Here is a 19,990-nt window from a genome sequence, read left to right as displayed (position 1 = left end):
CGAATATACTGCTCGTTAGTATCGTATGATCAGCACTTAAGAGCTCAGGCCGATCTCACCCCTTCTGCGGAGTACATAATACATATACTGTAGTATTTCATATACATCTCAAAGCACATATAACTCATCTCCCAACAAGCGCCCTAGACCTATTATAGGCATAACCCCAGAAAAAAAACTTTCCCAATATAAATCCCAACACTAACCCAGCATCGTCGATCACCCCAGACGGTCACTCCGATCCAAACCTTCAGGACCCATTAAAAATAAAACACAAAAATAAGAATAACTAAATAAAATAAAAAGACGAGAAAAAGAAAAGCACCCTCGCAACAACAGCTAATCCCATGACCATCAACTCCCCCTAACTCCCACTCATCCAACAAAGGAACTCTTTCCCGGCACGATGCAAACTGAAATTCCCTGCGTCGCTCAGTCCAACAAAAGCCACTGGGAAGACCTTGCCTTCCCCATGCACACACACACACAAAGGTCTACGCACGCTAGGTTAACGATCTCACATCCACCGGTCCAACTGGGCCCCATTGTAACAATGCTTAGCCTAAACTATGTCTAACTCTTTCTCCTTTTCGGGGAAGAGCATACTTTTATTTTACCAACAAGTTAAAAGCTAACCAACTTTGCGTCAAAAGAAAGAAAACAAAAGAAAAAGAAACCAACCCATCAAAGAAAGAATTCCCAAACTCAGTTTTGATCCGGGTGAATGAGAAATGACAATCTACAGAAAAGAACAAGAAAAGAGAAAAAGGGAAAAAAATTAACAAAAATAAAAGAAAAAACCGTTAAAAATCATAGTTCACCCAATAACCCCCGTTAGGATATTTGTTTATTTAGATAAGGGAGGTCTGAGCGAACGGAAAAGCGTTCCCGCCGCATAAACGAACGCCTCTCGAATTGAGTTTATAGAAGGTGTTCCTTTTTCCCCCCTGTCTCCATAATTTTTCTTTCTTTCTTTTTTCTTTTTTTTTTTTTTTTTTTTAAACTCTTTTTTCCCAACCGAAAGTCAAACCAGAGAGGTTCGTTGGAGCTACTTTGTCCCGGAGGTTGCAGTTTTACTTCAGTGGTACTCTCATTCCCCCAAACCCGTCGTACTAGGTCGTACAATGGAATGGGACGTTTCCTGGTATGGGATGATGGTGGTGGTGGTGACTTCATTGCCCGTTAGAAAGTGGAGAATGGCGTGGTCCTGTCATGTATCCTTGGGGGGAATGGGGGGATATAATAGCCTCCTACTATTTATGAGAGATGTTACAGCTTACCTTCACGGGTGACATTGGAGGATGAGACGCGGGATGGCCATGTAACTAACTAATTAGTTACTAACACTTACTTATATTCCAGTAACATGGTGGGCATTAAAGAGGTAAATTAAGTAGTAGATTGGATTTTTGCGTTGCCGCATTGGGTTTCTATCTTCTAGATGGATTCTTAATAGGCACCAAAAACAAGTAAAGAGAGCAAAAAGAAAAACACAAACACGGTCGTAGGTGATTAGGGTATGTCGAAGCCGAAAATGCCCGTGGCCAACTTTTTTCTGGGAGATTGCCTTTTTGTTCGTCCCAGAACCTTGACTCCAGGCCCATGCTTGCTGAAGAAAACCAGCTTCATCAAGGGATGCGTATCAGAGGGGAGTGAGAAGATGAGAGAAGATGAGAGAGGAAAGGATTCGGGGCCGCTCGCTCGAGCCTTGATCGGTCACCCTTCTTTCTTGGCGGATCGACGATCAGACATTCAATCTGACTCCAGGAACCACGCTGATTGGTTGCCTTTCACCCGGGAGAAGGATCCGTCGAGGTTAATTCGTGCTCTGGATCGAAACCAAGAATGTGGGAATGCAGGCGTCTGAGACAGCGAGAGGGAAAAGGAGGAAGAAAATTAAGGACATAGAAGGGAGAACAAAAGTTAATTCGTGAGGCGAATGGGAGGGGAGTTGCCGCCTGCAGCTGTCACGCAGGGATTTTGCTGCAGCGAGAACGTTTCTTTAAGGATCTGAATCTAAGAAGGGGTCAGCTGTCGATCCTCAACCTCTCGTTACACAAGGAAAGCAGGATTCGCTCCCTCGCTTTGTACCACTACTTACTGAAGTATACCAGACCCGATGGCGAACAGTGTAACCGCTACTCATGCCTTTGCGGTGTGGCATGAGTTACAGCGGCAGTGATTACAGATCTTGCAGCGCCAGATGGCCACAAATGGCCCCGATGTGCAGTCAGAACAGCGCCAGGTGAGGATATTCCCATTGGTGGCCTGCACAATAGCGAAAACATGTCCTGGGCATTGGTTGGCCATGGTGATGCTGTCCGAACATGTTAGTTCAACATGTTTCAAGAAAAAGGCTTGGTCCACGTCACTTACCGCAGCAGGTCACGTAAGGTTAGAGTCGGGGTCAAGGGAAGGTTTTTTGGGTTCGGTCACTGAACCTTGGTTCACACGAAGAACAATCGTTGGAGCTTGGTTCTAGAAACAAGCGGAGATAGAATTGAAAACAAGTCCTAGGGAGTCCGTTGCGAGGAATGAAGAAGAATAATAAGGGAGGCAGTATTCACTTGATAGTTGAGAAGTTGCAAGGTCAGAGGTGCAGGTAGATTGGAGAGGAATGAGGAGATGCTGTTGTAGAGACGAATTGGCAGAAGCTCCATAGTATATATATAGGCGAGAGCTTTTAATTAGGACCGGGGATGAGTTATCGCCTGCTAAGACGCATTGAACACATTTCTTGCGGAATGACCTTTCTGTACAGAAAACGGTAAGACCTGAAGTCCAGACCGGGCAACTCCAGCTGCATGGAATGACTCTGGAATTGTGATGCAAGTACCCGGTTATTGTCTAAGGAGCATTAGTGGGGTGGAGCAACCTGAGTGTGATAGAGGAGATGTGTACGAAGGAAAGAGAAGAAAAAGGAAGTAGAGCACTGAAGAGAAAAGAGTAACTGTGTGTGAGCTGATGATCGAGTGTAGGAGAGAGAAATTATAAAAAAAAAAGGAAAAGGAAAAAAAAGCCACGGATGGGGAAATCTGGCGAGAGCCCAACAATGGAAGACAATAATGGGAAGGAGACCAATCATCATTAACTTAACAGTCGACAGTAAAGTGATATATCGCCAGTGGGCCAGAGAAAGTGGGTATTAGAGGGCGCCCGGGGAGCTGGAAAGTTATGCGATAGTCCGGGAACCCTGGAGCTACTCTTACCATATTCAGGATAGGTCTGGGGCTCACGATGTCGCAGATCTCGAAGATCATCATTCGATGAAGGAGATAGCCGGGATCGGACAAAGGCGAGAGGACTATCGGTATTCTACGCAGCTATATCCAGGGCTACGGATCTGGACCTAAAAGTAAAGAATCGGACACTGGTGATTGGAGGAGTAAGAAGGATTTCCCAGTGCCAGTGCATTGGGAACTTTTGGCGTGCAGATCTTTCCCAAGATCCATACTGGCGGAGTATAATTTCTTTTTGATAGCTTGAATTTAATGTATTTATAGCAAGCAAATATTACCTCCATTTTTATTTTATTTTATTATTATTCTTTTCTTTTCTTTTCTTTTCTTTTCTTTTCTTTTTTTTTTTTTTTTAACTCCATACACCAGCCACTTCCCCTCTCTCTATTTCAATAATTAGTCATGTATTAGTTCTATTATCTTATTATTATCATTATTGCCAGAGTAACCTAAGAAACTCGAAACTCATGTGACAAATAGTTTTCTTCATTTTCTCTCTCACACTTGCTCCCAGTCCCTCTCATGTCTCGAATTCCATGGCTTTGATGTGTTTTATTTTATTTATTATGTTCTCTTTTCTTTTTCTTTCTCTTTTTATTTTTTTTTTTTTAATTAACCTGAGATATCTTTTTGGGAAAGTGATTTTTGACGGATAAGAACTTAGAAGTCAATTTTAAAATTTCTCGCCATTCGTATCCGAAATCTCAATTCCCAATTCCACATCATGGTTGGTCGTATCTGACTTGTTTGGGCTCAATCCCAGTGTCATATTGTCCCATCAGGAAGCTTGTAGAAGAAGGGTCTCCCCTGTTCATGTTAAAGCCACCGTATCACCGAGTTGCACCGGCACCCCTTTGCCGAGGCCCCCAGTCTTTTAGCACCCTAGGCTGAAGTTTAAGTGATCCGCCATGAATCGGTGAGATGCTGACCATGCAGGGAAACCTTTTAGGTGTTCTGAGAGGGAGCAATCAGAGACGTCCGGAGTATACATCCCATTTCCGGACACGTGATATGCATCCTCAGGTGAGATTCCCATGCAGGTATGTAGTGCATATCGATGTATGTTTGTATGTGCATCACGCCTATAGAAGACTACGACTAGCAGAACTAGTCGGTCATTATGAAATATAGTCGATATGCCTTACGACAAGAAAGGTTATCTCACTTCGGATTATTGCATAATCTGGCGCCAATTCTTCTCTCGTATCTTTTTTTTTCTGTCGAATTTGATTTTTTTTTGTGTTTTTCCTTACCTCTCTCTCTGGCTCTTGCGCCGATCTTAGTTAGCTGATCGCGACGGACAATTGCAGGGGATCCACTGACCCGCCAACCGGGTTCGTGAGTCGGTGGCTTTCCAGTGGGAATAGAGTTAACTACCAGCTTAGTGTGGTCAAGCCACCAGCGCATAGGATGTGCACCCGGAGACCCAAGAAAGGGGTAGTGGAGGCGGACACTTTACCTTGTTCGTTGGGCGGTGGTAACAATTGGCATCAAACATGTCGTAAAATGTCACCAGCCAAAAAGCCGGCAGTCAATTAACATCCGGCAGACTGACCTGTCGACCAATTCCAAGAATCGGGAAACCAGGGGATTCCTCAGCGCGCAGCCGAAGTTGTAAGACATCCACTAGCTCCGTCCTGCAAGCTAATTCGGCCCTAAATCTAGCCCGGGGTGCTGGTAGTCGTACCACTAAAACGAGTAGATCGAAATTGTCAGCAAATCATTAGTTCTCGCGACCTGACTTTGGCAGGACAGAAAAGACTAAAAAGAAAAATTGGGTCTCGAACCGAGAAGAGAAATGCGCACGCGGTGCGCACAGCGTCCCAAGCCCCAAATACCCAGCCTCTTGGGCCTGACAGTGTTCCACACCAAAGCGCTAGGGCCATTGATGACATCGCATGGACGACGCTAGATCTCATCAATCCCACTTCAGGCCGAATCGTCGTAGAGACTAACGAGGTACCTAACGCCGGTCGCCGTATTGAGACACATTGGGGTTGTACGTAGACGCTGTTTGGATTCTCACGAGGATGGTCCTTTTCTGAAACGACAGTGGTTATCCTCACTCATGCCCGCTTACAACCTTCACAGAAGCGAGCTAGTCGTAATCCTTTCCTATTCCGTTGCCCAATTGAGTAACAGTGACATCCTAGTTGAATTTTGAAAGGCGAACCTTTGGTCGACTTCTGCGCTGATCTACCGGATCCTCTTCCCCGCCGTATTCCTGTGCCCCGGTAGGTTACGTTGGTTTGCTAGTGTCTCCCTCCGTCTCCCGCGGAGTTGGTTCCTTTTCGAACAATGACCCACGCGTCCCGCTGGTACTTTTGTGCTGGACAGGTCTCTTTTCTCTAATCTCCCTTTTTACACAAAGGATAGCATGTCGTAATACTCGAAATAATAGTGTCGTGCCTTTATACATTCTCATGATCTTGTTTGTGGTCACCGGTGCCCTAGAAACAACCATTCGGTGCTCCTGCGCTTCCTAGATAGAGTCTTGTTAGGACGCTGTTTCAAACTGACTCGATTAGTGCGAGGACACATTGTGTGTCCGCATGGCTGTAGCAAGTGAATGGCTGGACGTGTCAGACCTTCTCTTATGAATCTATATCTAGCAAAGATCAGTATATGACATCGCTTGCAGGCATACCGATCAACCTTGTATTGGATCAGACGGCTTCTCGTTCAACCGCTAGGAATACGAAATACACCGCTACAACAATCGAGCTGAGGTCTACTGTGCGACGTCACATACACAGTTCTCTGGCCAAAGTCTAGAACGGCACAGTCCAATGAACTCAGACCACCTAAATCCACCGTCTACTTGACTCCAAGTAACGAAAACTAGTTCGGCTCATTACTTGTGCCAATGCTAAACCAATGATTCCAGGGCCGCGGAGTCCAAAAAGTGACCCTAATATCTACTCAAGTACGCAAAGGCGAGACACAGCCTGTGCAGCCAAAGAGAGGGAAGAAAGGGCTTGGCAAGTTGGCACAAAATAGATATATTTCCTATGTAGATTTGAAACTACGAAAAATGCAAATACAGAAATGTTCGAGATGTTCTCTTGCACCAGTTCCACTGGCCGAAGCCATGAAATACGAAAATTTCAGAAACTGGTGCCTTCATTCCTCGATAGTCCTGCAGCAAACTACTTCCGTGCCGATTGACACAAGAAGCAGATTGCGAGACAGGACCGATTTTGCTCTCCCAACGCTCCGTTAAGAACAATCTCGTGAGTTTGCAAGATGTTCCTGCAGTACCCAAAGTGGACTGCATCGCTGGTATAGTGAAAAATATGGTTTGCCGGCTATTGGCTTCCCAGTGAGATCAAGGCACGACTAAGTAACAAGGCAAAGATGAAGCCACGTCATATGTGGCCATAGGAGGCTGATCTTCCTATTTGTGAAGTGAGATCTGAAATGCTCGTTTGTGCGAGGCTGAGATAAGTATGTTGAATCGACGCCCGGATAGGGCAAAGGTTTTGAAACTCGTTAGAAAGAAACCGCCTAAGGTATCATGAGAGATGTACGGCCATAATTGTACGGGATAAAGCAGAAGACTGCCAAGTGAAAGCAAGTAACCGCCATCTGGTATAGAGGATAAGAAATTCATCATTTTTCAGGTCGTTACTCGCTTGAAGTCATCATCAATCAATGCGTCAAGTTCATGTTTTACCGTAGTGGGCACAGTGGCGAGATTTTACCCCGGCCAAAAGCATGGATTTAGAAAAAGGTGCAGTTGAAGAATACACGTTAGTCGTTCAGATGGAAAAGTGCCGAAACACTTCAGCAAGCGTTAGGATTTCCCAGTATAGCCGTGGATTGAAGGATTAACTTACCTTTCACCATAATGATGGCGTCTAATGCTCTCTGAGATGAGAGTCGATATATCGATGACGACCAACTTCTTCGACTTCTTAACCATCTGTTCCGAGATGGGGAAAGTGTTGGTCACTACGATGTAGTCAATCGCGTCGCACTCTTCCATTTGCTCAAGGGATTTGTCCCCGAAGAGTCCGTGGGTTGCGATGCAGTAAACCTTCTTAGCGCCACCCTTCTTCACAACAGTCTCTGCAGCAGCAATCCATGATCCGCTTTTGTCAATCATGTCATCGACGATGAACACAGTCCTGTCACGGACGTCGCCCACGAAAGTAATGGTCTTCTCCCGCTCGACAGCTCGTCCAACACTACCTTCTTCATCAGAAGATTCAGCAGCATCAAACGAGCCGCCAAGAGCATGGTCACCGGGTAAAGAAGATGTGTTGGAGACAAACGATTCCATCATTGGGTCAGGAACAGAATCATTCTCTGCTACAGTATGCCCGGGGGTAGTGTCTCCCGACGCAGGCGTAGAATCGACTGGGGGATAATCATCATCGACGAGGTGACCCTCTACGAGTCGCCCAGTGATTACGTCGTGTACTCGGACATCTGTACACCCGTGTGCAGCTTCTAACTCTGACGGGCGTCGAGCACCCGTCAGGATATCCGGAAGCAAGGCATTTGCCGATAACAATGATTCCATGTTATCAGATAGCCTATGCACCTCTTCGGTTTGCGAATCGCCATGGTTTCCAGTCTGTACGTGGAGTACAAACGGATCGTCCTCTTTTTGGACGGGCGTGCAATCTTCATCTATAGAATCAAAGAAGACCGTGCTGTCTGTCATAGCCATATTCATCTTGGGACGCCGCCTATCGGTAGTGACGATGCCGAAGTTGAGCTTCAAGGTGTCCGCTAATGAAGTAACACGCTTAGTACCCCCGGCATTCTTGCTGACAACGACTGCCTCCTTCCAGCCAGGAACATTCATGCGGATCCAACGAGCGATATAGGGTTCGGCAAACAGGTTGTCCACGGGTTTGCCGAAGAAGCCCTGCATCTGGGATGCCTATATATTTCCTGATGAGAAATATGTCCAGGAAAAGACACCACACTGTCACCAACTGCTTTGTGACTCACATGCAAGTCCAATGTTATCACATGGTCTACTCCAGCAACTGAGAGGAGATTTGCCAGCATGCGGGCGGTGATGGCACCACGATGGCTCTTCTTTTTTGATTGGCGAGAGTATGGGAAATACCTCGGCTAGGTCAGCATCAATTGTGCGATAGTCAAACTAGGCAGGCAGCATACGGTATAACCGCTAGAATAAGTTGCAAGTTAGCAAGCTAAAATATTTACGGAAAGACTAGGTTTTGTTGAAACATACCTGTGATGGACTTCGCAGAACCTCCTTTGCAGGCAGAGATCATGATCAAGAGTTCCATGACACTGTCATTGATCTTTTCACTGCCACTCTGGACAATATAGACATCTTGGTTCCGTACTGAGACACCAATATTCACACTTGTCTCCCCATTGGCGAATTTACCTAAGTCTGCCCGGGCGGGTTGAGTCCCTAACCGGTCGCAGACCACCTTAGCAAGTGTGGGATGCGATGTCCCAGAGAAAATTTGTACTCCCCGCATTGTGATGCAATTATGTGCTGGAATAAGACATGGAAAAGAGACTGGGGGAAGGGTCAAGGTGATGGTAGGATGGGGAACCCACGATGAGCAACCGAGGGGAAAGAAAGGAAAAAAAATTTTGGAGAGAGAAAAGTAGCTAGAGCTTTTCGTCACGGGGTTTTGTTGCTCCACGTACCGAAGTCCCCGCCAACATCACTTCGATAAACCCCGCTTTGCTGATAATCGAAGCCCAATTCCACCAATTCAAATATGTCGCGAAAATTTCCTGAAGTCCAGGGAGGAGGCTCTCTCATTGTTGCCTGGCAGGTAAAAAGCAAACATGTCTTGGTTGTGGGAGGTGGGGAGGTAAGCACCTTTAACTAGCAATTACTGCTATATATATTTTTGGAATACTTTTTGACCGATTACATGATGAACGTAGGTAGCCGCTGGTCGCATACTACATGCCCTGAACGCCGATGCCGAAGTAACAGTTGTCTGCCCTGCCTCTGGCCTCAATGATGAAGTAGCATTTCGGGTCTCCGAGGGTCAAGTATCTCATGTCGATCGGAACTTCGAACCAACAGACGTTGAAGGAGCAGACATGGTTCTCTGTGCTATTGACGACCCAGACGCCTCGACCCGTGTATGGAAGCTGTGTAAAGAGAAGAGAATTCCCGCAAACATCGCCGATGTACCTTCCGAATGTGATTTCTACTTCGGGAGTGTGCATCGGGATGGTCCGTTACAGGTGATGGTCAGCACGAATGGAAATGGCCCTAAGCTTGCAAGTATGGTACGGAAGCAAATCGCCGACACTCTACCCGACAACATGGGCGCAGCAATAGAGAACGTGGGCAAATTGCGGAAAAGGTTAAGGGGGGTAGCTCCCACCGCAGAGGAAGGTCCTAAAAGGATGAAATGGTGAGTTGCTCAATATACCTTACAATCCTCTACTGACGTTTTACCTAGGATGTCTGGAGTTTGTGAATCCTGGAGCTTGGGCGAACTTGTCCAGATGAATGATCAGGATATGGACAAACTCCTAGCCCATTACGAGTCCGGCAAGATCCCCAAATTCGATGAAGTCCGGTCTGACTGACCACCACCTTTGCATACACTCTAGCCAAAATGTTCAGGCAGTGAGATTGAGGTTGGCTGAATGCCCCCAAGCCTGGGAATGATCCCTCATCCAAGATTGTCTTGGTGGAAAGGAGCTCGTGTGCCTTTCATAGTAGAGCAAGCATTTATGTACATGTACCGGGGCTCCGTGGTCAACCTCGATATCCAGCAGCTTTTCAGCGGATAGTCGTTACAGACCTCTGCTTGTTGACAAGGAGTCAGCATGTTTCTTAAGAAATGGCCACCTATAACCTACGAGAATTGGGTTTAGTAAGGCTCCATTTTGCTCCGGAAGTGGTTTTCATACTGTGTTTCGTAGGGGGTATTTGGAGACCGAACTCGGATATAGAAGGGAAAGATGCAATGTATGTAGTCTCTAGGATGGGATTTTTTGTACCGATCTATGATGGAATTGAAAACATAATAACATAGGAGGCCTGCTCATGTGCTTCCAACCTCGCTCTGCAGCTCCTTCAGTTGCGCCCATCCTTCACTATCTTCCCAGAACTCCTTGCCTTTGCCCAGAATACCTCTCACTGCACTACGAGCCTTGAACCTCCAATCTTTGGCAACGAGCTCAGCTTCACCTGCATCTTCCTGGCCTTCTTTGTCCATAGGCCCGTATTTAGAATACCCATTACGCACCAATTTCTCGGTGGCACTTACAATTTCCATCCACTTCTTTTCATCACCCATCTGGAATGCCCCCTGTGTTGACGAGGCCACGGCAGCACGCCAAGCCTTCTCATGGGCTTCTAAGGCTTTCGTCGGACGCCCACGCCATTGCTCAACGCGGGCAACAAGAAGCCAAAGTGAGGCGGAGTGGGTGATGTGTGGCACAACCAAGTTGTCCAGCAGAGATAGAATCTGGCCAGCGATTGTACCAATGCGAATGACTTTCTGAGGAGACTCAGGGCCATTGTCAACTTCAATTACAAGCTCTTCGTACTCGTAAGCAGTTGTAAGGTAGTCGACAAGCATGCCCAAGATCGGAAGATCGATGCATTTTTCACCTTTCTTATCGCCGAGAAGCTCAATGAGTTTCTTCTGTGCGGTAATAACATCACGGAACGGGGTAAACGGAGGAGGGATTGAAGCTGCCACCGTAAGCACGTTGTCCCAGATACGGGAGTTTGTATTCTTGAGCTGAGCCGCACGACTGAGGGCTGCAAGGGCCTCGCGCTTATGTTTGTAAGGATCTTCCGACGTTTTTCCTGTTTCAGGTTCGTCCTCTTCGTCTGGCAGCCGCCCCACAACAGCAGGCGTAAATTCATCTGGCTGAGGTGTTTGTAGTATAGCTGCAGCAAGGTTGCTCCATGATTCAGCATCGTTGTTTTCCAATTGTACAGCCCGAGTAAATGAGGCCTTCGCATCATCCCAACGCTGAAGTTCAAGCTGTACACAGCCTAGTGAGAACCAAGCGCCGTGGTTAAGACGGTTGATTTCCAAGCTCTTGCGGTAAGCCTCCTCTGCCTTCTCCAATGCAGGCGGCTTCACCGTGAGATAATGCCGAGCCAGAGACCTCTGAGCACGGGCATATCTGTTATTCGAGACCTCCCACGCGCGCTCGTATAAAGTTGGGTCTGAGTCAATATCTCCTAGAATACAGAAGAGTCTTGGGGCATCAGCAGGGAGAGGCGAGAGCTCGGGCCCCTCAAACTTCTCGTCTCCGTCTACAAGCCCTCTGTTCATAGGTTCGTAGAGTTGTCTGCGAACCATGGACTTAGCCTTCTCCTCTCTGTCTGTAGCGGCATAGCATAGCGCAGCCTCCGCCCACATCTGTAAACGCTCATAAATGTCAAGAGCAGTGCGCAGTCCTCCGAGATTGACCCAACGAGATGCCAGCTCCGCCTCGAGATCCCACCTGGTGGAGAAGCTCAGAAGCCATATGTATTCGAGTCTCTCTGCAGCTGACGCGGATTCAGATTTCTCGGGTCTTGGAAGGAATGTAGTAGGTTCTTCGACAGTAGAAGTAGCCTCACTATCGAGGGTAGCGGTGTCAGCAATGACTTGATCCACAAGAGCTTGCATTTGTAAAACAGATCTTTCCACAGTTCGAGCCCTATAGCCCTCAATTCTGCTCCGAGCTAGAAGACCCTGTGTGTAGATCTGCCAATTTGAGCTACCGCCCTCAAGGACTCGGGTGGCGTAGGGGTGTGTCTCCTCTCGAGTTAGACCATTCTCGGGTGTAGTATTAGTTATCGCGGCCGCAAGAGCCAGGAGAATAGCGGAGTCCACAGGGCTGAGCTTCGGCTGATTGCCGGGATCAAGAGATGCCAATGCTGGTGGCAGCGTCGACCCATCTTGTATGGTAACTTGATTACCCTGGGACTGTTGTTCCTCATCCTTCGTAAAGGATATAGATTCCAGAAGGGTATCATCGTTGAGGTCTAAGTTCTTCGGCCCCGAGGGCTCCAAATAACCTGTGCTGTTGTTCGTATCCGTTGCATCGTCGGCACTCTTCGCAATGATAACGAGTTGACTGATATCGCGTTCTTGGAACTTGGTTCTTTTGCCCAACCTTCCGGTTAGGGCAAATTTGAAGTTCCGTTCTAATGCGGCCTCATCGATATCGGCTCTGGCTTTGGAATCAAAACCGTGGTGAGTGTGGATAAGTGCTCTCTCGAGTAGGAATTTCCCTTTCTCTGAGCCAGCAGTATTTCCATTCAACAAAACGCTGCTAATCTGCTCCATGTCGGAGTAGATCGCATCCTGAAGCGTACCGGTGATTTCTGCTAGCATCTTCTGGTGAAGAAAATTGACACGCATTCTTGCCGTCCTAGCAACCAACGGGCCATTCGTAAGTAGAAAATCAGTGTCGGCCAAGATAGCCTTCGCAACAGCGAAAAGCTCCACATTCGGAGTCAATCTATAAGCAGCTTCGCCATCTACTGAGAGATCACGAATTATATGCGATCGAACGGCTCTCAGACATGTCGGATCAGTTCGCAGAGTGGACGGGATAATTAGCTCTGCAGGGCTGAAGCTAAGCGGAGGTCCAGTAACATTAGACTGAAGAAAGCTGAAGAGTGCTGCTAGACCAATGTGAAGCAGCTGCGAACTTCGCTGTTCAGGAGTAGAATCATCTGGTTGCGTGTGAGATATAGACTTAGTCTTGTTTGCCAAAAAGGTTGTATACGAGATTTCTCCGCTAGATACACGAGCGAGAGAACTCTCATCTGCCGAGTCGTGGCCAAAGACAGTCTTTGCGAGAGGTAGTTGTAAGATTGGAACTATCTCAGCATCTGCTAATTGGATAGGCTCATATAGTTGCTTCAACGAGGACGCTTCATCATATAGCGTGTCTAATGACGCGGGGTAAGCAGTCGGAGCCTCTGCCATTTTTAAGAGTCCCAGTCACTAAAAAAAGGATGTCAAGTTCAAAATGGCAAAGAACTGTCCTTCTCTTCTAGACCAACTAAAGAAACTCTCGATTCCGGCGCTTGAAATAATGCGATATGTGCCCCTCAGCTGTGCGAGAACGATTCAATTCAGATATGAGTTCTTGGGTTGACACGATATGTTCAGAATGACATGCTACGGCGCTCAACACACCCACTCGACGTCGAACCTTGTAAGGTAATGGATGTGACTAGTAGATATGAGTGGAATGATCTTGGAGATGGGGACCAGCGATGCCGCTTAATAAAACCCCCCGCCAAAAAAAAAAAAGCCATATTTATCGATAAGGCAAAAATTTGTAAAGGCGGTGGTGGTGGGGCTCCGGGATGTGGCATTACGGGCTCCACTGATGGAAAACACGAGCAAACATCCAATGTGCAATATGGACACGCACTTCTTTAAGACTATACAAGTGTACTGATGATTCTGATTCATTTGAGTTGAGTCCCTATATATTGGGGTTAGGAGCATTATATAAGAATACAATACTGAGGGAAGTAATTGTTTTGATCGATTAATAGAGGACAAATAAATGAATATATGAGGTTAATTATTGATGTAATAGTTGAAATAGAATCCGCGAATCGGTGGAATGGGTTGATCTTTGGAGCAGAAAGAAGATCAAAGAAAAGAAGTCTATGGCCATCCTTTTTAGGCCTGCTTTGTGCAATTTGACCGCTTCAATAATTCGAGCAATTCTACTAGTTTAAGTAGCCTAAGCAGGAACGTAGGCACATCAGACAACCCGAGTCTATGTCATTCGTGCCAAATCTCCTAACAAACTGGAGTAAGTAGTTTAAATATACGAATTTCCGCATTATCTCGATTCTTGGGTACAGCAACACATTCAGATTATTGGCTTATCCGTAATCTCTTGGGGCAGACATTTCTCTGAGCTTTACCTTCTTTTTCTTGGAGAAAGATACCTTCTGAAGTTGACTGTTGAACAGATATTTTATCCGAACGTGCGTGGTTAATGACTCGGTATTGGAACAGGAGTAATAATCATGGGAGTAGTATCCGTAGATGCAGGAGTACTACTCCTACGATTATGAGTAGACCAATGCCCCATCGACAGCCTGGTATTTACTACACGAGACACTCATGTCCTGGAGATGGAGCGGGTGATCATAAGATGCCACCCCAGTAATTCAAGTATGCTGGATCCCCTCAGCCGTCGGCATCGCATTGCGCAACTTGAAAGCGATGTAGCAAGCGCTGCATAAGGACTTTTGTGGCGTTGAGTATAGTTCCTGTGAATGTGAAACCTGGCAGCGCAGGATTATTTGCTCAGACATGATCACCAGAAGGTCTAAGTATCCGTAAAATGCACCAGTCGCCTCATACCTGACGTATTACAAGAGATGTTGGACAATGTGGTCCGCATCTGGGGCAGTTCTGTGATGCTGGCTGCTTCCATCTGCTTAAAGTATTGCATAAGTAGTAGGACCGGCTATTCCTGCAGTTAGGTCGGGTCCTAACAAGGGGAATAGCGATCGGGCAGATCTGGTCATAAAGATTTTAGTTAAGGTTCACGCTGCAATCAGATTTTCCAAAGGTTGGCGGCTATAATGGAAGTAGTTGTCGGAATGCTTTCACTTTTATAAATGGCTTGTGGCTGGTATACCTTGTTACGGACTACCAGGGTATTTATATCGGCTGAAAATATCGACAATAGCTCTTCTACCACGTAGGTAACTTACTTTCATTGGAGCTTGTAAGCTCATAACCAGTAATGGGTGTTGCTTAGGGGCCTTTGAGGAAGTTAAGCTGCTGTGTTATGATAGTACCTATAGAGAGGTTACATATAGTAGTACTATATAAGATTTATGGCCGATATTACTTCGTAAGTTGTTAATGGACTAAGGCGAACTCACCTAAGTTTTCATCTTTGTATACAAAGGGCTGTGGCGAAAGATCATGAAAGTGACTGTGGAAAATGACGAGAGTGAAAGTAAAGGATCTGGAATATGATACGTGGTATATAATTGAGACGGGACTTGTGTCATAGGTACAGTTCGATATCGTGGTAAAGATGATTGGCTCAACATACACACACTTGGTAGATTGTTTGAAATCTACAATGATCGAGTATACGGCGTCATAAAGAGTTACAAGTAGAGAGCCTATACATGGAATCCAAGGCGCATTGGATAGTGGTCCTCATTTGCGCTTATATAACAAGTATAAACGCAAGAACAAAAGCCAAGAAATCGCTAGAAAAGAAGAAGGGTTTGAAATCCGTTAATGGAAAGTAAATTCATCCGATCATAACTTCTATCGAGGACATTACAATAGCCATTCGAATATTAACCATGAAAAAAGAATCCCTGAGAACAATTCGCTTTCTTTTCAATCATTCCCTTAGAAATCATCCTCATCAGAGAAGACCTCCTCACCACGCTTCTTTCTGGCCATACGCTCCTTCTTCTTCTTGCGCTGCTCACTTGAAGTGAGCTTCTTAGCCTTCTTCGGGGCTTCAATCTGTAGAACAAGTTAGAATAACATACCCAAGGGTGAAGGGATCGAGAGATGTGTTGGGAAAAGAGAGATTTTGTGTAGGATGTGTGTGTTTGTGAAGTTGTGAAAATGACTAAGGAAGTTTAAACGTACCTTGTTGCCCATAGCATCAAAAGTGTCCTCATCGTTGACCTTCTCAGTAAGACGGGGACCAGAGCCCTGACCCTGAACCCAGTTGTGGCCAGAAGGAGTCATCTTTCCGTCAACAACAGCCCAGACTTCCTCGGTGAGGTTCTCAGTGAACTCACGGGAGTGAGTGATGATGACAACACCACCCTCGAAGGTCTTAATGGCCTTGGAAAGGGCACCCAGGGAGTCACGGTCCAGGTAGTTGGTGGGCTCGTCCAGGACGATCACGTGAGGACGCTGCCAAGAGCAGGCGGCAAGGACGACCTTAACACGCTGACCACCGGAGAGACCGCGCATACGGGAGTGAGAAACAAGCTCAGCATCGAGACCGAACTGGGCACAGTGCTCTTCGATCTCCTTGCGGACCAGAGGACGGAACTGACCGCTGGCAAGAGCCTCCTTCTGGTCAACCTCGGCAACCATCTTGGCGTGGGACTGGATGATCTCGTTACGAGGAATCCAGGCGTTGTCGCTGGTCATCATGGGAGTCCACTTCTCGCTCTTCATGCCGATGTTGTCACCCAGCAGGAAGGAACACTCGTACTCGTAAGTGTTCTTGAACTTACGACGGGAGTGGATACCAATGACCCTACGGGGGGTACCGTCGATCTTGTAGATCTTGTCCATGGCCTTCTCGTCCTCATCGGTGACGATCTTGTTGGCACGGTCCATGGTTTCACGGTCCTCACCGGTCTGGAAACGCCACTGGATATACTCGGAGGGAGTGCTGTCGAGGTGGTTATCAATGTGGGCGAAAGCGTGCTGCTTGATGTAGGCGATACGGATGTTCTCGTGCTGGTAGACATCACCAGTGGTAGGGATCAACTCACCGGTCAAAACGTTGACCAGTGTAGACTTACCGGCACCGTTGGGACCAATGACAGCAATACGGGATCCCAAAGACACCTGGAAGGAAATATCGGTAATCTGGGGACGAGGAGTGCCAGGGTACTGGAAGGACATGTTGGAGACACGGATGATAGCCTTGGCCTTGGTCTTGACACCCTCCAGGAAACCGGGCTCGGGGAACTTGAACTCCATGTCGGAGGCACCCAGCTCGTAGTAGGAGCGGGCGGAAGGAACCTTCTTAACGAACTCGCTCAGGGTACCGCGGTAACGCTTAAGCTTGAAGTTACGCTCGTAGTGGATGACGTGCTGGATAACGTTGTCCAAGAACTTGCTGTCGTGAGAGACAATGATGGAAGTGCAAGGGGAGGTGCAGAGGTAGTTCTCCAACCAGGCAACGTTCTTGACGTCCAAGTGGTTGGTAGGCTCATCCAGAAGAAGGATATCAGGCTTCTCGAAGACAGCACGGGCAAGGGCCAGCTTCATCTTCCAACCACCAGAAAGGGCGGTAATGGGGCCGTTGAGCTGTTCACGGAGGAAACCGAATTCCTCGAGCTTGGCTTCGACCTCCTCCTGCTTGGGATCAAGGCCAACCTCGCGGAGCTTCTTCATGGTCCAGCCAATGACGGTTTGCTCAGTATCGGCAGAATCCAAGTCGTGCTCAACGTAGACGGTCTTGACCTCATCCTTCTTGGGGAAACCCTCAAGCTGCTCGTTGTTGATAGCACGCATGAGAGTGGTCTTACCGGTACCGTTGGGACCAAGAAGACCGTAACGCTGACCACGCTTCAAGCGGAGGTGAGTCTGGTTCAGCAAGATCTTAGCACCGTAGGCCAGGGAGAACGTGCAGTTGCACAGATCCTCACCCTCCTCCTCGTCGGAGAGGACTGCATCCTCAGCAGCGGCATCAGGAGAAGCACGCTTGCGGAGAGTCTCAGCGATAGGCTTAGCCTCCTCCTCACCGACAATGGCGGTGATGTAGGGGAGAGCGTTCTGAGTCCAGCTCTCAACCTCACCAACCTTCTCGTCAACGAGCTGACCAGCAATGGCAGCAACGTAGTTGATGATGGCCTCGGACTTCTTGACCTGCTCGTTGAACTTGGGGGAAAGGATCTCCTTAAGGATACCAGCAACAGTGGCGATGTCACCGGCGGTGGAGATCTCGGGGATCTTGCCATCCTTGACGTCACCAACACGGCTGAGGGTGGCCAAGGCCTGTTCGGTCTTGCCACGAGCTTCAGGGTCGGGCAGAGTGTCAAGGTTGTGGGTAAGACGAGGCATCAACTTGGGCAAGAAAGGAGCGACGATCTGAGGGTCCTCGACCAGCTTACACATGTTGTCGACGATGACAGCAGACTTACGCTTGATGGCAGTCTCACGCTCGACGAGACCACGGTCAAGCAAGGGGACCATGATAGCGAGGGTAGGTCCAGTGACATCGGAAACGAAGGTGGTAGCACCGAGCAAGTGAACGGTCTCGGGGACGTTCTCGGGCTTGGAGATACACTTAATGAGCTCAGGAATGAAGCGCTCGATATCCTTGTTAACGATCAGACCGCAGACCTTCTCCATGGTGGAGTAAGCGGCCTTCTTGATTTCGGCCTTGGTATCCCACATAGCCTCGGAGACTGCAGGAATCAGGGCGGGGACACGGTAAGAAACCTGAGCGGGAGCGGTCTCAATGAGGGAGTTGAGGCACTCGAGAGCGCACAGCTTCTCAGTCCACTTCTGGGCGGTCTCCAGGGACTCGAGGATAGGAGGAATGACGGCCTTGACGGCGTTGCCGTTGATGCCCTTGACAATGGCAATAGCGGCACTCTGAGCGGCATCCTTGACGTTGGTCATCTTGTCACCAACAGCAGCGAGGACAGGGCGGAGAAGAGTGACGAGGTGAGGCTCAACACCGGGGGCGATGGTGGCGTGGGAAGCAACGGCCCGGATGGCGTCACAAGCGCGCTGGCGAGCGTTGGCATCCTTCTTATTAGAGAGCTGCTTCTTAAGATCTTCAGCGAGCCTATGTGGTATTAGTCAACTAGTTCACGAAGATTTTTCTCTCAAAGCGGGGTATCAACATACTTCAGGGGGAGGGCTTGTTCAGGGATAGGACCGCTGAGGAGGTGAGCAATGTTGTCGGTAGCGGCGTTAACCTCATCCTGAGTAGAGGAGATGTTGAGGTTCTTGAGCAAGTCCTCGAGGACAGAGAGAGACTGAGCGGTCTCCTTGCTGGAAACAGCAGGAACCGAAGAGGCAGCAGCAGCAGGCATTTTGGGCGTAAGAAAGTCGGAAATCGTTAAACTCGAAAAAGAGGAAGAATGTAAAAGATAAAAAAAGCAAGAACGGTCAAAAAGCGTTCTATTAGGGTATCTCGATAAGAGGTGACGGCCCACGAAAAACTGTGTCTTGACGATGCAGACACAGAACACGCTCTAAACGGCCGAAGGGAAATCTAACTTTTTGATTTGTCTAAAAGACAAAAGAGAAAAAAACAAAAGTTTTCACAAAAGAGAGGACCAGACCTCTTTGAAGGAGATAGGAGGGGATATGGTGAGAGGAGAGAGGAGGAGGGGAAAAAAGTGGATGGGGATGGATGATATTTATCGGTTTGTGGACTACTTTTTCGCCGCCCAACCCTCCAAGAGAGGCAACCCATTGCAAAAATTTTTTTTCTTTTCTCCCATGTCCCGCGCTAGACCCGGAACCGGGTTAGTGCCGATGGCTGTCGAAGCAACCAAGCCGATAGGGCCCGTGGCTGCGTTGGGATCAATCAGTGGCTGATGATTGGTCCGCTGGTGGGATAGGCAAAGCCGCCGTCTCGCCCGACCAAAGAGTTTTCTGGTTTTTTGGTCTCGCCGATTTGGGCGGACAATCCGAGGATGCCACAAAAAAACCTAGGATTTAATTTCAAGTTTGACTTGATTATGAATTAGACCCCGAATAAACCCTCGGGGGTTGCCTAAGGGAAAGGCAATGATAGGCGGCGCTGATTTGATAGATAATCTTCGGCCTGAGGCAACTAAAATTATTTTAGTATTTGAGGAAGCCGTTGTTCTTGCCAGTTGGCCCCATTGCAACTACATCTATCAACGGGTAAGGACAAACGGGCAACCAGGTTCGCTTTCTCTGATTGCAAGGCTGTCAACTCCTTGACAAGAGTTTCTGTAGCGAGTTCTAAGAATTTTTCTTGATCGGTATATACTTGGATTCACGGGCGGTTACGGAATTACGGCGACAGGCTGGATGGCATCCATCCTCCAACTATAAACCTACAGGTGGTAGGAT

At 47.7% G+C, this 19,990-nt stretch overlaps 6 protein-coding genes across 6 annotated transcripts; 1 reads left to right on the top strand and 5 right to left on the bottom strand.

The window, feature by feature from the left end:
* Positions 1-1,950: 1,950 nt before the first annotated feature.
* BDV27DRAFT_134306 (uncharacterized protein) lies at positions 1,951-2,533 on the bottom strand. Its single transcript, XM_032068280.1, has 3 exons — positions 2,385-2,533; positions 2,115-2,329; positions 1,951-2,061 (listed from the first exon to the last, which is right to left on the bottom strand). Exon 2 carries the CDS (start codon positions 2,308-2,310, stop codon positions 2,143-2,145), a length of 168 nt encoding a protein of 55 aa, XP_031923634.1. The 5' UTR covers positions 2,311-2,329; positions 2,385-2,533; the 3' UTR covers positions 1,951-2,061; positions 2,115-2,142.
* Positions 2,534-6,225: 3,692 nt separating this feature from the next.
* Positions 6,226-7,101, bottom strand: BDV27DRAFT_134305 (uncharacterized protein). Its single transcript, XM_032068279.1, has one exon. The coding sequence runs from the start codon at positions 6,514-6,516 to the stop codon at positions 6,265-6,267; it is 252 nt and encodes an 83-aa protein (XP_031923633.1). The 5' UTR covers positions 6,517-7,101; the 3' UTR covers positions 6,226-6,264.
* BDV27DRAFT_39018 (ribose phosphate diphosphokinase subunit PRS1) lies at positions 6,796-8,806 on the bottom strand. The gene is made up of 4 exons (XM_032076508.1): positions 8,455-8,806; positions 8,379-8,388; positions 8,205-8,325; positions 6,796-8,133 (listed from the first exon to the last, which is right to left on the bottom strand). Exons 1-4 carry the CDS (start codon positions 8,711-8,713, stop codon positions 7,075-7,077), a joined length of 1,449 nt encoding a protein of 482 aa, XP_031923632.1. The 5' UTR covers positions 8,714-8,806; the 3' UTR covers positions 6,796-7,074.
* A 123-nt stretch (positions 8,807-8,929) lies between these two features.
* Positions 8,930-9,837, top strand: BDV27DRAFT_38997 (bifunctional precorrin-2 dehydrogenase/sirohydrochlorin ferrochelatase MET8). Its single transcript, XM_032076506.1, has 3 exons — positions 8,930-9,058; positions 9,135-9,616; positions 9,665-9,837. Exons 1-3 carry the CDS (start codon positions 8,963-8,965, stop codon positions 9,792-9,794), a joined length of 708 nt encoding a protein of 235 aa, XP_031923631.1. The 5' UTR covers positions 8,930-8,962; the 3' UTR covers positions 9,795-9,837.
* Positions 9,838-10,147: 310 nt separating this feature from the next.
* BDV27DRAFT_38999 (uncharacterized protein) lies at positions 10,148-13,247 on the bottom strand. Its single transcript, XM_032076507.1, has one exon. It carries the CDS (start codon positions 13,154-13,156, stop codon positions 10,256-10,258), a length of 2,901 nt encoding a protein of 966 aa, XP_031923630.1. The 5' UTR covers positions 13,157-13,247; the 3' UTR covers positions 10,148-10,255.
* Positions 13,248-15,340: 2,093 nt separating this feature from the next.
* On the bottom strand, positions 15,341-19,376 carry BDV27DRAFT_134302 (putative translation elongation factor eEF-3). The gene is made up of 3 exons (XM_032068278.1): positions 18,788-19,376; positions 15,830-18,725; positions 15,341-15,700 (listed from the first exon to the last, which is right to left on the bottom strand). The coding sequence occupies exons 1-3, from the start codon at positions 18,973-18,975 to the stop codon at positions 15,581-15,583; spliced, it is 3,204 nt and encodes a 1,067-aa protein (XP_031923629.1). The 5' UTR covers positions 18,976-19,376; the 3' UTR covers positions 15,341-15,580.
* Between the last annotated feature and the right edge of the window lie 614 nt (positions 19,377-19,990).

Source organism: Aspergillus caelatus, assembly GCF_009193585.1.
Source record: "Aspergillus caelatus strain CBS 763.97 unplaced genomic scaffold BDV27scaffold_207, whole genome shotgun sequence".
Classification (NCBI taxonomy): Eukaryota; Fungi; Ascomycota; class Eurotiomycetes; order Eurotiales; family Aspergillaceae; genus Aspergillus; species Aspergillus caelatus.
The sequence above is the reverse complement of the archived record's forward strand: the minus strand, read 5'-3'. Positions and strand labels throughout refer to the sequence as shown.

Coding starts and splice junctions, on each gene's coding strand:
- BDV27DRAFT_38999 (XM_032076507.1), bottom strand. CDS start 13,156: ATGGCAGAGGCTCCGACTGCTTACCCCGCGTCATTAGACACGCTATAT.
- BDV27DRAFT_39018 (XM_032076508.1), bottom strand. CDS start 8,713: ATGCGGGGAGTACAAATTTTCTCTGGGACATCGCATCCCACACTTGCT. Junction 8,134..8,204: donor TGATAACATTGGACTTGCAT/GTGAGTCACAAA, acceptor GGAAATATATAG/GCATCCCAGATGCAGGGCTT.
- BDV27DRAFT_134302 (XM_032068278.1), bottom strand. CDS start 18,975: ATGCCTGCTGCTGCTGCCTCTTCGGTTCCTGCTGTTTCCAGCAAGGAG. Junction 18,726..18,787: donor GAACAAGCCCTCCCCCTGAA/GTATGTTGATAC, acceptor AATACCACATAG/GCTCGCTGAAGATCTTAAGA. Junction 15,701..15,829: donor TTGATGCTATGGGCAACAAG/GTACGTTTAAAC, acceptor CTTGTTCTACAG/ATTGAAGCCCCGAAGAAGGC.
- BDV27DRAFT_134306 (XM_032068280.1), bottom strand. CDS start 2,310: ATGGCCAACCAATGCCCAGGACATGTTTTCGCTATTGTGCAGGCCACC.
- BDV27DRAFT_134305 (XM_032068279.1), bottom strand. CDS start 6,516: ATGCAGTCCACTTTGGGTACTGCAGGAACATCTTGCAAACTCACGAGA.
- BDV27DRAFT_38997 (XM_032076506.1), top strand. CDS start 8,963: ATGTCGCGAAAATTTCCTGAAGTCCAGGGAGGAGGCTCTCTCATTGTT. Junction 9,059..9,134: donor TGGTTGTGGGAGGTGGGGAG/GTAAGCACCTTT, acceptor TGATGAACGTAG/GTAGCCGCTGGTCGCATACT. Junction 9,617..9,664: donor GGTCCTAAAAGGATGAAATG/GTGAGTTGCTCA, acceptor CGTTTTACCTAG/GATGTCTGGAGTTTGTGAAT.